We start from the raw sequence: 17,672 nt of genomic DNA, 5'->3' as shown, positions 1-17,672 counted from the left end.
GAGGCCGTGCTCGTTTGTTAACGGTGGTTCTCATATAGAAGGTGAGCCCGCGGTCGTTTGTTAGTAGTTGTTCTCAGACCCAAAAGTAGGCCGCACTCGTTTGATAGTAGTGGTTCTTATATCGAAAAGGAGCCCGCGCTCGGTTGTTCGTAGTTGTTCCCATATCAAATAAGATCCCGCGCTCGTTTTTCAGTAGTTCTTCTCATATCGAATAGGAGCCCGCACTCAGTTGTTAGTAGTGGTTCTCATATCGAAAAGGAGGCCGTGCTCGTTTGTTAACGGTGGTTCTCATATAGAAGGTGAGCCCGCGGTCGTTTGTTAGTAGTTGTTCTCAGACCCAAAAGGAGGCCGCACTCGTTTGATAGTAGTGGTTCTTATATCGAAAAGGAGCCCGCGCTCGGTTGTTCGTAGTTGTTCCCATATCAAATAAGATCCCGCGCTCGTTTTTCAGTAGTTCCTCTCATATCGAATAGGAGCCCGCACTCAGTTGTTAGTAGTGGTTCTCATATCGAAAAGGAGGCCGTGCTCGTTTGTTAACGGTGGTTCTCATATAGAAGGTGAGCCCGCGGTCGTTTGTTAGTAGTTGTTCTCAGACCCAAAAGGAGGCCGCACTCGTTTGATAGTAGTGGTTCTTATATCGAAAAGGAGCCCGCGCTCGGTTGTTCGTAGTTGTTCCCATATCAAATAAGATCCCGCGCTCGTTTTTCAGTAGTTCTTCTCATATCGAATAGGAGCCCGCACTCAGTTGTTAGTAGTGGTTCTCATATCGAAAAGGAGGCCGTGCTCGTTTGTTAACGGTGGTTCTCATATAGAAGGTGAGCCCGCGGTCGTTTGTTAGTAGTTGTTCTCAGACCCAAAAGTAGGCCGCACTCGTTTGATAGTAGTGGTTCTTATATCGAAAAGGAGCCCGCGCTCGGTTGTTCGTAGTTGTTCCCATATCAAATAAGATCCCGCGCTCGTTTTTCAGTAGTTCTCATATCGAATAGGAGCCCGCACTCAGTTGTTAGTAGTGGTTCTCATATCGAAAAGGAGGCCGTGCTCGTTTGTTAACGGTGGTTCTCATATAGAAGGTGAGCCCGCGGTCGTTTGTTAGTAGTTGTTCTCAGACCCAAAAGTAGGCCGCACTCGTTTGATAGTAGTGGTTCTTATATCGAAAAGGAGCCCGCGCTCGGTTGTTCGTAGTTGTTCCCATATCAAATAAGATCCCGCGCTCGTTTTTCAGTAGTTCTCATATCGAATAGGAGCCCGCACTCAGTTGTTAGTAGTGGTTCTCATATCGAAAAGGAGGCCGTGCTCGTTTGTTAACGGTGGTTCTCATATAGAAGGTGAGCCCGCGGTCGTTTGTTAGTAGTTGTTCTCAGACCCAAAAGTAGGCCGCACTCGTTTGATAGTAGTGGTTCTTATATCGAAAAGGAGCCCGCGCTCGGTTGTTCGTAGTTGTTCCCATATCAAATAAGATCCCGCGCTCGTTTTTCAGTAGTTCTCATATCGAATAGGAGCCCGCACTCAGTTGTTAGTAGTGGTTCTCATATCGAAAAGGAGGCCGTGCTCGTTTGTTAACGGTGGTTCTCATATAGAAGGTGAGCCCGCGGTCGTTTGTTAGTAGTTGTTCTCAGACCCAAAAGGAGGCCGCACTCGTTTGATAGTAGTGGTTCTTATATCGAAAAGGAGCCCGCGCTCGGTTGTTCGTAGTTGTTCCCATATCAAATAAGATCCCGCGCTCGTTTTTCAGTAGTTCTTCTCATATCGAATAGGAGCCCGCACTCAGTTGTTAGTAGTGGTTCTCATATCGAAAAGGAGGCCGTGCTCGTTTGTTAACGGTGGTTCTCATATAGAAGGTGAGCCCGCGGTCGTTTGTTAGTAGTTGTTCTCAGACCCAAAAGTAGGCCGCACTCGTTTGATAGTAGTGGTTCTTATATCGAAAAGGAGCCCGCGCTCGGTTGTTCGTAGTTGTTCCCATATCAAATAAGATCCCGCGCTCGTTTTTCAGTAGTTCCTCTCATATCGAATAGGAGCCCGCACTCAGTTGTTAGTAGTGGTTCTCATATCGAAAAGGAGGCCGTGCTCGTTTGTTAACGGTGGTTCTCATATAGAAGGTGAGCCCGCGGTCGTTTGTTAGTAGTTGTTCTCAGACCCAAAAGGAGGCCGCACTCGTTTGATAGTAGTGGTTCTTATATCGAAAAGGAGCCCGCGCTCGGTTGTTCGTAGTTGTTCCCATATCAAATAAGATCCCGCGCTCGTTTTTCAGTAGTTCTTCTCATATCGAATAGGAGCCCGCACCCAGTTGTTAGTAGTGGCTCTCATATCGAAAAGGAGGCCATGCTCGCTTGTTAGCGGTGGTTCTCATATAGAAGGGGAGCCTGCGGTCGTTTGTCAGTAGTTCTCATATCGAATAGGAGCCCGCGCTCAGTTGGTAGTAGTGGTTCTCATATCGAAAAGGAGGCCGTGCTCGTTTGTTAGTGGTGGTTCTCATATAGAAGGGGAGCCCGCGGTCGTTTGTCAGTAGTTCTCATATCGAATAGGAGCCCGCACCCAGTTGTTAGTAGTGGTTCTCATATCGAAAAGGAGGCCGTGCTCGTTTGTTAGCGGTGGTTCTCATATAGAAGGGGAGCCCGCGGTCGTTTGTCAGTAGTTCTCATATCGAATAGGAGCCCGCGCTCAGTTGGTAGTAGTGGTTCTCATATCGAAAGGGAGGCCGCGCTCGTTTGATAGTAGTGGTTGTCATATCGAAAAGGAGCCCGCGCTCAGTTGTTAGTAGTGGTTCTCAGATCGAAAAGGAGCCCGCGCTCGGTTGTTAGTGGTCGTTCCCATATCAAAAAGGAGCCCGCGCTCGTTTGTCAGTAGTAGTTCGCATGTCGAATAGAAGCCCGCGCTCAGTTGTTCGTAGTGTTTCTCATATCGAAAAGGAACCCGCGCACGTTTCATAGTAGTGGTTCACATATCAAAAAGGAGTCCGCGCTCATTTGTTAGTAGTTGTTCGCATATCGAAAAGGAGGCTGCGCTCGTTTGATAGTCGTGGTTCTCATATCAAAAAGGAGCCCGCGCTCAGTTGTTAGTTGTGGTTCTCAGATCGAAAAGGAGGCCGCACTCGTTTGATAGTAGTGGTTTTTATATCGAAAAGGAGCCCGCGCTCGGTTGTTAGTAGTTGTTCCCATATCGAATAAGATCCCGCGCTCGTTTTTCAGTAGTTCTCATATCGAATAGGAGTCCGCGCTCAGTTGTTAGTAGTGGTTCTCATATCGAAAAGGAGGCTGCGCTCGTTTGATAGTCGTGGTTCTCATATCAAAAAGGAGCCCGCGCTCAGTTGTTAGTAGTGGTTCTCATATCGAAAAGGAGGCCGTGCTCGTTTGTTAGCGGTGGTTCTCATATAGAAGGGGAGCCCGCGGTCGTTTGTTAGTAGTGGTCCTTATTTCGAAAGGGAGCCAGCGCTTGGTTGTTAGTTTTGTTTCTTATATCGAAAGAGAACCTGCGCTCATTTGTTAGTGGGGCTTCATATATCGAAGAGGAGCCCCCACTAGGTTGTTAATAGTGGCTCTCATATCGAAAGGGAGACCGCGTTCGCTTGTCTGTCGTGGTCCTTTTATCGAAAGTGAGTCCGCGCTCGGTTGTTAGTAGTTGTTCTCATATCAAAAAGGAGCCCTCGCTCAATCGTTAGTGGTTGTCCTCATATCGCAAAGGAGGCTGCCCTCGTTTGATAGTCGTGGTTCTCATATCAAAAAGGAGCCTGCGCTCAGTTGTTAGTAGTGGTTCTCATATCGAAAAGGAGGCCGCGCTCGTTTGATAGTCGTGGTTCTCATCAAAAAGGAGCCCGCGCTCAGTTGTTATTAGTGGTTCTCATATCGAAACGGAGGCTGCGCTCGTTTGATAGTCGTGGTTCGCATATCACAAAGGAGCCCACGCTCAGTTGTTAGTAGTGGTTCTCATATCAAACAGGAGGCTGCGCTCGTTTGATAGTCGTGGTTCTCATATCCAAAAGGAGGCCGCGCTCAGTTGTTAGTAGTGGTTCTCAGATCGAAAAGGAGGCTGCACTCGTTTGATAGTCGTGGTTCTCATATCGAAAGGGAGCCCGCGCTCGTTTGTTAGTAGTGTTTATCATATCGAAAAGGAGGCCGCGCTCGTTTGTCAGTACTCATATCGAAAAGGAGCCCGCGCTCGTCTGTTAGTAGTGGTTCTCATATCGGTAGTAGTAGTTCTCATATCGAAAAGGAGCCCGCGCTCGTCTGTTAGTAGTGTTTCTGTTATCGAAAGGCAGCCCGCACTCGGTTGTTAGGAGTGGTTCTCGTATCGACAAGGAGCCCAGGTTTTTTTGTTAGTAGTGGTTCTCAAATAGAAAAGGAGCCCGCGCTCGTTTGTTAGTAGTGGTTCTCATATCGAAAGGGAGCCTGCGCTCGGTTGTTAGGAGTGTTTCTTATATCGAAGACGAGGCCGCGCTCGGTTGTTAGTAGTGGTTCTCATAACGAAAGGAAGCCCGCGCTCGGTTGTTAGTGGTCGTGAAATATAGCACCGTGGAATAGCGAGCTTATGACTATTTTAGCGGTAGCATTACGCGCGTCAATCACATAGCAGTAGCGGAAGGTGATCTATTTTACCAACGCTGTAATGTAACAACGGGCACCGTGGCTCTTTCGCAAATACTTGTAGATTCCTATCAGAGATGAACTCGTATAAGGGACCGAGTGCTCGGTCGTGGTACCGCTCTACGCATTGGAAAAATGTGTGAGTGCCCTGTGTCATCGTGATTCTAATCCAATGCCTCTTACATTCGACGTGGACGCTTTGCCCTTTCACCACAGCTTTAGCGTCGAAAAATATTGCAGATATAATAAATTCATGGTTCTCAGAAGGGAAGACAACTAAATATATTGACGTCAAACATCTTTATTATCCGCCAGTAGGTTTGTATGCTAAAGCCGCATGTAACAGACATATGGTGACACTATTGGACATAATTTTGTAACCGCACAACGCACCTGCCGTATTTTGGTATCGTTTTATAAATGAAGGGTGCCATTACTGATTTTATGTGTCACTTGTTGATATGGAGCTGTTATTGCCACATACATGATCGCGTTTGAGAGAGCTCATTTAGCATTCTTATGTATAGTCCATCAATTGCACACATGAAGAAGTTGTAATCGATTGAAGCGTGATGATTTTTCTAGAAATTTCTCGCTTGCTGGTGTCCGGTGGCTGCGGGTTCGACGAATAAATTACAGGAATAGCGTGAGGACACTTGTGCAGCAAGATGGAAGGATGTGAATTCGCGCCTACCACCTTTGACCACGGCGGGCCTACTGCTAACAGGAAGTGAGCACGACTGCAAGTAAAAACCGGTGTACAGCTGTTGTTAGGTGATATTGTCACGGACAAAACCACAAAAGACTTCAGTCGACGTTATAGATCTTTTGTGAAGCTGTCCTGTCACCTTCGTCGCTGTCTTCTTCTGGGAGCAGCCCAACATGTCAAGAATGTTGCACCGAATTGCCCCGAGTGGCTGTCAGTTGTGTCAAGGTCATGGAAAAGTCGGCACATATCCTCGACAAACATTGCGACGCTTTCGTTCGGCCGCTGTACTCTCGCCTGAATTGCAGATTCAGCTCGCTCCTTGCGATCGAGGCTGGCATATGTGCTGATTAGCTGCCGTCGGAATTCGTCCCATGTTGATAGGGCCGCCTCACGGTTCTCAAACCATGTCCGCGCATAGTCCTCGAGGGCAAAGTAGGCGTTGCGTAGCTTGCGCTCCGGAGTCCAGCCGTTGAATTCTGCGACACGCTCAAAGTGATCGAGCCAGTCCTCAACATCCTCGAAGGTGTCCCCATGGAACGATTTGGGGATTAGCGGCTGATTAAGCACGACCTCGGTCGGTGCAGTTGAGGAAGAAGACGGAACTGATGTACTCATCGTTCTGACTCGGTTGGGTAGAGGCTCGTGCTCCGGTGGCAGTCCTTGAAGTCGACGGCTTGTCCGTACGTGAACAGGAGTCAGCTCGACCGGACTTCGTACTGGGCTTGTAGGCGGGGTTCGATCTGGGAGTGGTAGCATGTACCCAGCACCTCCACCAGAAAAATGTAACGTAGATCGAAGACGGAGCCTTGAAAAATAGATGCTTCTCTTTAATGGCGGGCCAGAAGAAGAACGTGCAGCCTACGCGCTTCGTCGTCTTTCACGGCGCCGACCTTTGCGCGCGCCGTCCCGCTGTGCGTGAGCCCCACATCATTGTGTCAATATATTAATAACCCTTTCTAATACGTGAATATATTTACCCTAATATCACTGTTTAGAGGAAAGAAGGCATTACTCGATCATAGATGTGACACGTGCGCAGAAGGCGTCGTTCGCACGCCGTGCGTGTTGATTCGAGCTAAATTTAGCCTAGCAGAAGACGTTCAATGAGGCGTAGCTTGGGAGTACGCTTGTCCGTCCAGGCAGGAATGGTCGGGTGTCGATAGCTCATAATTTTATTGCAGGAATACGTTATCAATCTGGTGAGCAGCATGAGTTAAAAGGCCCAGAAGTTGGCAATTTGTTGCAAACATTTCTTGCTTGCATGGCTATGACACCCCTTCGTTCGGCACATATTGTCGAGAAGTGCCGTTAGGAAACAGACAGCAACACCCAGTACATCCAACCTATCTGATTACAGCAGAAATGGTTTCTCTCTCTATAGGGAGTGAAAACGAAGAAGCCCCATCCAACGAAGCTTGCAGCGGGCTCCAGCACGGAATGGCAGTGTCGGGCGCCGCAAGTCGGGCGGGTGATTACTTTCACTTTGTGTCCTCCGCAGAACAAGAGGGTGCACTACGAAGCAAGGGCGATTCCAGAATTGGATTGTAAGGGCTCCACTAGGGGCAACATAAGTTAAGCCTGTAAGCTAGCTAATCTGTAAACAAATTAAGGTTTTCTATTTGGTTAATGGTTACGCAATTTCAATATCCTAGGGCTGTATATCCCAACGTTACTACACTAGCTTCAGTTGTAAAACTATCTGCCCGTGCGCTTACCGCCGCTGTCGCCACTCCTTTGACAGCTGCCAGATGGCGGCGCCATTCCATCGCGCTCCACTGCAGACGCCTCGCCGCAGCCTTGAGCTCGTGCGGACGGGCAGCTTGCGCATGTTTCAAGCTCGCTGGCATTCTCCCTATAGTCCGAATTATTGACACCATGCGAAAGCGGTATCCACCGGCAGCAATAAGATATATTGGGCTAGTTGGTTCATACTGAATGAAGGGTAAACTGCACGATAGGAAGAAAGGGGTACGACGAAGCGCAGAAGCTGCGTTTTTAAGTGTCGTGTGTTTCTTCCTGCCGCCTAAACTTTTCACGCACTTTACTTTTCCCATACAGCAGGTGGGCACGTTTTCTCGCTGCTTTTACTTGCTGAACACTTTCGTCTGGGGCAGTTATACGCCAGCTTAGCGACACCAAATTGGTTATCGACAAAAATAACAGCACAACTGTCTTGTAAACCAATGAATGCTTTATTAAAGAAAACGAAGTAAAAAACAACTGTATGCCCCTATATATAGCTAAGACTTAAACTGTGAGAAGGGACAGAATTTAGGCAAATGATTTTGGCCTACGTGGAAACCAACTCCACCTACAACAGCTTGGCACGATTCCTCGCTGCCTTTACTTCAAGACTGGATTCCCGCCGCTGCTCCAGGAACCTTGCCTAAGAAGGTATTTTCTGCAAGGTTCTTGCAAGGTAAGCGTGTATGCATGCGCGGGACTAAATAAAGATGAGCGTAGTTTGCACAAGTGGCTCAAGGCTAAAGAAACAGCGGAGCTGATCGGCACCTAGCTGGTCCTGGCCTTACGTGTTATGCTTTTCCGGAATTTATTAATTATTTATCAATTATTGATTACCTATTGATTGGCTACCTCAACGTATTGGCCACGTATTTGGGCTAGGGTAATCACTACCAAGTCAGCCCCAGCATTTCCCTGAATTTATTGATTAGTGATCGATTATCGATTAGCTATTGATTGGCTATCGCAAGCTATGGGCCACGTATTTGGGCTAGACTAAGCACTACCAGGTCATCCCCTTCATTTTCCGGAATTTATTGTTTATTGATAGATTATTGATTAGCTATGGTTTGGCTATCGCAAGGTGATGCGAGGTGCAGCTGTAAGCAGTGACGTCATCGCTAGGCGAGTTTTTGCGAACGCTACGCGGGGAAGCAAAAGCCTAAACAGCACCGCTGTAAAAATTTAATGATGCGTGCACTAAGTTCCTGAAAGCGCAAGGGCCATCCAACACGACTCAGCGTATTCTCCGACAGCTCTTCTAAGGTGGCCCAGGACAGGTCACCAAACATCTCTTTTCGTTTGCGTTTTTATTCTCCGGTTGGTTCGACAGATACGATGGAAGGTTCGGGAACCCTTTCGGCTCCGCACCCTCGGCAAGTATCCACTTGTCTCGTGGCACATCAACCGTCTGTCCTTTATAATATGCACAAACACTTTATAATATGTCCTGCTGATGAAAGTGTAAATCACACACCATGGACTTCGCAGAGAGTTCCCGGTCGGCACGAAGAATCGCTCTGCTGAACGCCGAGCGAAGTGTCGCATTGCTGGCAGCACACAAGAAGTGGCGCATCGAACTGTCGACATCCTTGGATAGCCGCTTGTTGCAGTCTGGAACGCAGCACGTCGGCATCGTCTGCTAATGTCCTTAACAAACGCGGTGAAGGCTACAGTTTTGCGGATGACATGCTTCCTGAAAGTAGCCGTCAACATCCAACCACAGAATACACCAACGCTGCACCGCGTGTTTCGTCCGGCCAGTTTGCGTAGCCGGCTTGTGGTGAAGTGAAGCTGGGTGCGACGGCAGCGCCATGAAGACGCGGGCAGGTGGCGGTTCTGTGCAACGCCGCAGAGTTTTACAACTGAAGCTGGTCTAGTAATGTTGGTATATCCATCTTTGTCTTTATTTCAGGGTCCCCGCAATCCTGTATATTAGAAGGTACGATCAAGGCCGCACAGACCACAAAACATTTTATAGTTTGACGATTAGTAATTTTTTAAATGTATACTATGCGTTTTATCCGCGTCCTATTCAAATTTTGGGAGAGAAAAATGTGCAGCAAACATTTGGGAGTAAAGTTATTTTTCAAATCGTCGGAATGTCCGAAATAGTGGAGGCACGAAAATTGCCATTGAAGGATGTAAATATTGTACATTAGGCTAAAACATTATGCAACAATCTTAATGCATATTTATATTCAAAGAAAAAAAGTCATCCACTAAATTGTATCAGGGTGCTAATAAGGACCCCGCCATGGGTTTTCCAAAAAAGCTTTGCAGCTCAAAAGCTTGCAACTTCAGGAAATAAACTTCGAAGCCAGGCCCCTTGCCGGGTTGAATGCCCTAGACGCTAGCTGATCGCTACACGAGGGCAAACAAATCAACAACTAAAAGCAGAGACAGTGAATATGACAAATCAGTTCTTTTGACGCCCACAAGGTGGATGGAATTTAGGAAAGGGAGCAAAACTCAGCCACCACACTGTAGCACGAAGCCAGGAAGGAATCCCATACGCATTTCCCAGAACGAAAGCTTCGTAATTGAAGAAACGTTCGTTGTTAACCCGTGCCTTTTTTGGTAGGTGTCGCTCTACCATATGAACTAACACCCTGAGAAAACGGTATAGGTTTTCTCCATAGCTTCGTTCAACAGTCGGGTGTATGGCATTTTTTTTCTCCTTTCACGCACTTTGCTCTACCTTGCGGGCTCCCACAAAACAACTTTGCCTGTTGTTATTATTAGGGGAAACTTAAATAATTCTCTTAGATTTCGAGGTAGCGTAACAATTATTCTCTATCATAATTGCATTATAAAGCGCGTGTTATTTTAATACAACGATGTGGTAGCTATAAATAAATATAGAAAAAATGCACCGGAGATTATTTTAGAAAGTAGCGTGTTTATGACGCTGCTTTGTAAAAGTGATAGTATTTCCCGATTCATTTATTTTAAGTAAATCAAATGTTTTATACTGGTGATTTGCATGAAAAATTCGTTATCTTATCATGCAGGCTGTCGTGGCAGATTCTTGAACATTTTGACCACAATGGATTCTCTGAAGTGCACACAATGCAGAGTACAGGAGTGGTTTTGCATTTCACTCCCGTTGAGTGAAGGCCACCGCCACTATCGCCGCGAATTAAAACCGCAAACATAGCAGCGCAACCCTTACAAAAATTGTTGTAACGTTATTGAAATGTAATTGGTCAGCGTCAACAAATGGTACTGGAAGTACATTCGGGTATTGTTGAAACATCATTGAGGAAGTTGTTGACAAGTGCTGATAATTCACCCGCGACATTCTGTCGAAACATTACTGAGGCATTTCAGTTTGAGAAATCATTGGTGGATTGTTGAGACCACGTTGTATTTAAATATTGAAAGCCCTTTGAAGCACTGTTGAAGATGTGTTGAGTCTCAACAATCAAAGACCATAGAAATATTGTTGGAATGTGCTGCGTGTCAATATTAAAAGCCCATTGAAGCATTGCTGAAGATGTTTTCAGTCTCAACATTGAAAAACCATTGAAACAATGTTGGAATAGGAATTTTGAAAGCCCATTTAGACATTGTTGGAGCTATATTGAGCGTCAGAATTGAAAGGATCTTGAAAGCCCATTGAAATCTGCCCCGAATGTACAAGGGGTTTCACTTAATTTCTGCCAAAGTTTTAAAAAATATGCACATGCTACGTAGCTGGGCAGGAACAAGGCAATGTCGTTTGCCGTCGCTTGGAGATACTCAGATTTTTTTGCATTCCGCCTAATTAGAATATTAGTCTTAATAAATAAACAACTTCTCAAATATTATAATTAGATGAAAAGTGTCAATGGACAATTGTAGAGCAACAGGAAAAACTCCCAATACCGTTTTCTGTTGCTCGAAACGTGCAAAATTGCCACGCGACGCGCCGCTCAAGCACTTGATGATGTGTGGTGTTTTATGGCGCAAGGGCCGGGTATGGCCAAAGAGCGCCATGACAAGTCCTAATGTAATCGATGAGCTGTTATGACGCGGGCAATGAGTCTCATGGTAGATGTGACATGTGGAGGGGCCTAAAAACTGTCGCTGTAAATGGCGTAAAACGTACTGGTAATAAAATAATGATAGTGACTGAAGTGGCGTATGCTATGAGTTGAAAGGTGGAAGAAGGATGTGATAACTTAACATGTATTAAAAAATGAAAAAGTGATGGTTGACAACGAGTAGCACAACAGCCTCACCAGGTACCTTGAGTACAAGCGGCCCGAGGCATGTGCTATAAACGAAGGTTGACATCGCAAAAGCGGCCTCTCGCAGGAGGCCGCGCTACGAATTTCTTTGGCAGAATACGTTGAGCGTATGGACGTCATTTAAGAATGTTAAAACGGATTTCATGTCGAATAGCGGTTCTCGGCTTAGAAACAGTGCCAAGTGAAGTGGTATACACTGCCTATATGCTAAAGGGAAGTGTCTCTTGAGTGAAACTCAAGAGACACTTCTCTTTATTGTCCCTTGAGACACTCAAGAAACACTCTCTTGAGTGAAACTTCTGGACAGGGCATTGCCCACTCTAACGCGGAATGTGCGGTTAGACAAGTAACTTTCTATCAAGTTTAACACGTTGCCGCGTACACCCATTACAGATAAGTCTAGAAGGATTCCGAATCGCCATGTTGTGTCATAGGCTTTCTCCAAGTCGAGAAATACAGATAAAAAGAATATTTTGTGTATATAAGCGTCTCTAATGTTTCCCTCAATGCGAACGACATGGTCTATTTTTGACCTACCTTCCCTGAAACCACATTGGAAGGGGTCAAGTAGACGGTTGCTTTCCAGATAATAGATTAGACGCCGGTTCACCGTTTTTTCCATATAACTTGCACATACAGCTTGCTAGTGCTATTGGCCTATAGCTGCTGGCTAATGCAGGGTCCTTGCCTTGTTTATAAATTGGGACGACAATGGCTTGTTTCCGTGAGGATGGAATATGTCCAGATGACCACATAGTATTGTAAAGACACAGAAGCGTGTTGAATGTTTCTGAGTGCAGGTTCTTTATCATTCGTATATTATACGGTCACCACCTGGTGCTAGGTTGCTGCAAGAACTGAGAGAAGCCTCGAGTTCTGCGAGACTAAACGGACGGTTGTAAGGCACTTCTGTTGCGCACTTTCGTTTGAGGCGCTCCCGCTCTGCGTGTTCCTTTAACTTTAAGAAAGTTCGCTCATAGTGGTATGTACTAGAAATGCTTTCAAAATGCTCGCCCAGGGAATCGGCCTTCTCTTTCATACTGTCACCTTGAGTGTTTACTAAGGGAAGTGGTTGTGTTTCCCGGCCTTTTAATTTGTTCACTCTGTTCCACACCTTACTCTCATCCTTGTAAGAATTGATGCTACTTATGTACCTTTCCCAACTAGCCCGCTTAGCACGTCGACGTATTCTCCTGCCCTGTGATTTTGCCTGCTTGAAATTAGTGAGATTCTCCGCAGTTGGAGAGTCGCGGAGCAGGCCCCAAGCTTTATTTTGTTTTTTCCGTGCCTCTTTACATTCCTCATTCCACCAAGGTATGCTACGCTTATTAGCAAGTCCAATAGTTTGTTTTATGCATTTTCAGCGGCGTCAATGATAAAACCTGTCAAATATTCCACAGCTTCATCTACATTAAAGGAAACCAAATCATCCAATTGCAAGTACGTTATCTTTTGAAACAGTTCTCAGTTCGACGAGTCGGTTTTCCATCGGGGAACCTGTGGAGGGCAGCCAGCTTGTTTTGTTAGATTTAAAACAATAGGGAAGTGTTCACTTCCATAAGGGTTTTTTGTGATCTTCCAGTCAAGGTATGGCATCAGCGTTGGAGAAGCTATGGTTAAATCTATTGAAGAGTATGTCTTATGTCTGACGCTGTAGAAGGTAGGTTCTTTTTTACTCAGCAGAACCGCACCAGAACATAAAAGGAAGTCTACTACAGTACGCCCTCTTGCGTCGCAGCGCAAGTCGCCCCACATCGTGTTATGGGCATTCAGATCTCCTGTTAAAATGAATGGTTCAGGGAGCTGATTAACAAGTGTTTCAAGTTGTCTAAGTTGCAAACGATGTTCAGGTGGTACATACAATGCACAGACTGTCACCAACCTGTCAAATAGTATTGGCCTAACTCCTACTGCATCTAGATTTGTTTGAAGATGGAGGTGTTGGCAAGCAACTGACCTCTGCGCTATAATGGCCACGCCGCGAGACGCGGTGTGACCATCATCGCGATCTTTGCGGAATAATGTATAGTGTGTTAGCAAATTTGTATTTGATGTTTTAAGTGTGTTTTCAGAACACAGAACAGCCTAGGATTAAATTCTTGTATTATTTCCTTGATGTCGTCTAAGTTGTTTAGAATGCCACAGGCATTCCAATGAATAATTTGTACCGCCATCTTATCTAAGAGAGGAGTGTTGTGTTCAGGTGTGTAGTGTCTTAGGTAACAGGACCGTCGTCCGGCCCTGTTATGGGTTTTTTGTTTGGTTTGGCGCGCTCGAGAGAGCCACGCCGGTTCTTCGGCACCAAAGGTACCGGGCTGCTTCTTCGTTTTTCAGACCTCGCCTGGTGAGGCTTGTTGAGACCCGACGTACCTGGGGTAGCGGGTCTCTGTGGCTCGATGGGTGGAGCAGATTGGACTGCTGCCACCACCAGGGCGGGGGGCGCCACAGCCGACCACTCGCTGTGCGCTGGCCGTACAAGTGGCGGAGGCCGGTGCGACGCTGCCCCCTGACGCGTCGCATCGGCATACGTTGTGCTGTGGAATGGTGAGCAGCTTTTACGCGCTTTTTTGAAAGAGATGTTCTCACGCACTTTGAGAGTGATAATTTCTTTTTCTTTTTTCCAGTTAGGACAGGATCTGGAGTAAGCTGGATGTTCACCATCGCAGTTTACACAGTGATGTGTCGCTTCGCAGTTATCTGAGGCGTGACCTTGGAGTCCACATTTCGCACATGTGAGTCTACCACGACAGCTCTGCGAGCCGTGGCCAAATCTTTGATATTGGAAACATCGTCTTGGATTAGGTATGTATGGTCTGACAGCTATCTTTGTGTATCCGGTTTCTATTGTTTGTGGCAGATCGCAAGTGTTAAAGGTCAGGATCAGGTGTTTTATAGAAATTTCTTTATTGTCTCGTCTGATAATGATACGCTGTACGTTGGTTACATTTTGCTTTTCCAGCCCTCCAATAGTTCGGTTTCGGACAAGTCAATGAGATCTGCATCAGACACTACTCAGCGTGCTGTATTCATAGAACGGTGAGGTGAAACGGTAACAGGAACGTCTCCAAATGCCACAATCTTGTTGAGTTTATTGTGCTGCTCTTTATCACGGATCTCAAGCAGGAGGTCCCCGCTCGCCATTTTGGTGACTTTATAACCTGGGCCAAGGGCGTCAGTCAAGCCTTTTGTGACTAGAAAATGGGATACGGTTCTTGCTGGTTTCTCGGTTTTTTTCACTGTGAACAACTTGGTATGTGTGTGTGTAAAAACTTTTTATTTACAAAAGTCCTGAGGCTCGACTATTTCAAGTCGAGGCGGGCCGCTTAACAACTTGGTAACGGGGAAAAATTTCTCTCGGTTTGAATAAGCTTAACAGTTCTTCAGCGCGTCCCCTCTTGTGAGAGTGACGATCAAGTAAACGGGGAAATGCAGGCGTTCCCATAATGGTTTGGTTTATTTCGGCGGCAATGGCGGCCACCCACCACGGAGCCCAACTAGGGGACGCTGCAGCACTTAACGTGTAAGGCTGCAGGCGCCAGTCGTGCATTGCTGCTACAACCCAATATAAGACACCCAAGAGAGGGCACATACATGTAAGCGGGCCGGCAGTCGGGTGACGAACAACGTTTATTGCGGTTGAAACGAAGTACATATAGGAAAGAATTGTGACGTAACAGGTCCCGTGATTTTAACAAAATGGCCGTTGACGTCAGAGTGACTCAGCCATGCTACATCTTCCCTTTCTTAGGGAAGCAAATAATGACAATGGTCTTTCTGGTTGGGGGTAGCGGCAAGGCTCCCGGCGTGGCCTTGTGCTTCTACGTAGCTCTTGGGCGGGCTGGGCGTCGTCTAGTCGTTCGGACCCGGCACTAGGACTCTCTTCGGGATGTGAAGGCGCGTGTCGCAGATGCTCACGAGTGCGCCTAATTTCCTGGCCCTCTTCAGTCTTCAGCACCACGGAGCGCGGCGTCTCAGCTGGCCTCAGAAAGACCGCAGGTGCCCAGGTCTTCTCATGGGTATCGTATGCAGTCACTCTCTGGCCAGGAGACAGGGGTGGCAGGTTCCTGGAGTGGCGGCTGTAGTAGATCCTCTGGCGTTGGCGGATTTCCTGGAGACGGTTATGGACGGCTCGGTTGGGCACAATCTCCGGCACCAGGTGGCTTGCGGGTACAGGCAGCAGGGTCCTCGTCTGCCTTCCCATCAGTCTCTGCACAGGGGACTTCAAAACAGCATCGCGTGGAGTATTACGCCATTCAAGCAGAGCCATGTGGAAATCTCGCGTTCTAAGAGAACACTTCTTTAGTAGTTTTTTGGCTTCTTGCACGGCCCTCTCCGTCATACCATTGGACCGTGGATAATATGGGCTTGACGTTACGTGGGTAATGCCGAGCCCATATAAAAAGTCTTTGAAGTCTGTGCTGTTGAATGGCGGCCCGTTATCGCTGCACATTTTAAGCGGTAATCCATGAACTGAAAAAAGTTCGGCGCACCAAGACTTCAGCAGGTTAGCAGTGGTGTGGCGAAATTCCTTTATTTCAAAAAAAGAAGGAATAGAAGTCGACAATAATGGCATTCCTACAGCTTCCCAGGGCAAGTCTGGAACTTCATGGCTCAAAAGCTGCATCTTTGCTTTTCGTGGCTGATGCTTTTGGCACATTTTGCAGTTTCGGCAAATTGCTCTATGTCGCTTGCCATGCAGGGCCAGAACATGACGCTTCGTGCCCGCGCCTTCATCTCATCGGCACCGGGATGTGCGACGTGCAAAAAAGCCAATATTTCTGCTTTTATCGAACTTGGTATGATCACCTTAATGCTGCGAAATAGAAGACCGTCCTGTGCGTGTATCTCCTCCTGGTAAGGCCAGCAGGGGCGGATTACTTCTCGAACCTCGTGCTTGTTGTCAGGCCAACTGGTCAGCGCATATTCCCGCAGCTTGGAGACAACGGTATCGTTGTTTGTTGCTGCGAGAATACGTTTTAGACGAGCTTCTGAGGCTGAAACAAATTCCAGCACATTGACTTGAAACTGATCAGTTTCCTCGCACATGCTCACTTTGCTCAGAAAACGCGATAGAGCATCCGCAAGAAAAAGTTATTTGCCTGGCTTATACACCAGTTTGATCGGAGAGCGCTGCAAGGTCAGCCTCATGCGTTGCAACCGGAGGGGGCACTGATGCAGCGGTTTGTTAAGTATCGGTACCAAAGGCCTGTGGTCTGTCTCTACAATCACTTCTGCCTGACCAAAAACGTAGTCGTGAAACTTCGTGCAACCATGCACTATCGCCAGCAGTTCCTTCTCGATTTGTGCAAAGTTTTGTTGCGCCTCTGTGAGGGACCGGGACGAAAAAGCGATGGGGCGGCCGTCTTGCATTAGAACTGCGCCGACTCCTAATTGGCTTGCGTCGACCGAGAGAATGAAAGGCTTTTTAGGCTTGAAGAAAGGCAAAACGGGTGCTGTAGTCAAGGATTGGCGCAAGGTGTCAAAACTCTTTTGTTGCGCCTCAGTCCAAACCCATGCAATATCTTTACGCAACAGTGTTCGAAGCGGCGCAGTTACCACCGACATGTTGGGAATTAATCGCTGCACGAAATTCATCGTACCAAGAAATACTTCCAGTTCTTTCTTGTTCGACGGTTCAGGCATTCCAAGTATGTCTTGTACCCTCTCCGGATCCAGGCGTAGGCCTTCTGTAGTGAGGATGTGTCCCAGGTACCGGACCTCCGGCTGCAGAAACGCACTCTTCTTTGGGTTAAGTCGAAGGTTGTGCTGTTGACAACGGGACAACACAAGTTTTAAGCTGTAGTCGTGTTCGTCTTTAGTTCTGCCCCATACTAATACGTCATCCATCACAACCGACACACAGGACAAGCCTTCTAAAACACGGTGCATTGCTGCTTGGAAAACTTTTGGGGCTGAAGCTATTCCAAACGGCATACGAAGAAACCGATAGCGACCATACGGAGTGCTCATGGTGCAAGGTTTGGAGCTCGACTCGCTAAGCCGAATTTGCCAAAACCCTGAAGCTGCATCAAGCGTGGAAAAGAATTTCGCTCCGGCAAGCCTAGGAGCGACATCCTCTAACGTTGGCATGGGATAGTTTTCACGGAGTATGACTTGATTGAGCGCCGTTGGATCCAGGCAAATTCGAACTTTATCTCCTTTAACAACGGTAACCATGTGGCTAGACCATTCTGTAGGCTCAGTTACCTTTGTTATGACGCCTTGATCCTCCATACGCTGAAGTTCCGCTCTAGTCTTGCCTTCCAGGGCCACGGGGACTCTCCGAGCCGGTACGATGACACCCACGGCGCCGGGCTTGAGTTTTATTTTGTACTCGTAGCCCTTGAGCTCACGCAGTTCCGAGAATACTTCTGCAAAAGGTTGTGCGGGCGGGTAAAGTTCATCGAC

The 17,672-nt window shown here is 47.1% G+C and overlaps 1 protein-coding gene across 1 annotated transcript; it reads right to left on the bottom strand.

Moving 5' to 3' along the window:
• Positions 1–14,973: 14,973 nt before the first annotated feature.
• On the bottom strand, positions 14,974–17,153 carry LOC119431921 (uncharacterized). The gene is made up of 3 exons (XM_037699363.2): positions 16,865–17,153; positions 16,069–16,258; positions 14,974–15,799 (listed from the first exon to the last, which is right to left on the bottom strand). The coding sequence occupies exons 1-3, from the start codon at positions 17,151–17,153 to the stop codon at positions 14,974–14,976; spliced, it is 1,305 nt and encodes a 434-aa protein (XP_037555291.2).
• Between the last annotated feature and the right edge of the window lie 519 nt (positions 17,154–17,672).

This window comes from Dermacentor silvarum, chromosome 10, assembly GCF_013339745.2.
Source record: "Dermacentor silvarum isolate Dsil-2018 chromosome 10, BIME_Dsil_1.4, whole genome shotgun sequence".
In the NCBI taxonomy this organism is placed as follows: Eukaryota; Metazoa; Arthropoda; class Arachnida; order Ixodida; family Ixodidae; genus Dermacentor; species Dermacentor silvarum.
The sequence above is the reverse complement of the archived record's forward strand: the minus strand, read 5'-3'. Positions and strand labels throughout refer to the sequence as shown.

Excerpts from the sequence above, each read along its gene's own strand:
- LOC119431921 (XM_037699363.2), bottom strand. The coding sequence starts at position 17,153 with ATGCACCGTGTTTTAGAAGGCTTGTCCTGTGTGTCGGTTGTGATGGAT. Across the intron at positions 16,259-16,864 it reads AGAACTGGAAGTATTTCTTG|CCTCAGAAGCTCGTCTAAAA; the intron begins GTACGATGAATT and ends AATTTGTTTCAG. Across the intron at positions 15,800-16,068 it reads CTATTTCGCAGCATTAAGGT|AATAAAGGAATTTCGCCACA; the intron begins GATCATACCAAG and ends TTCTTTTTTTGA.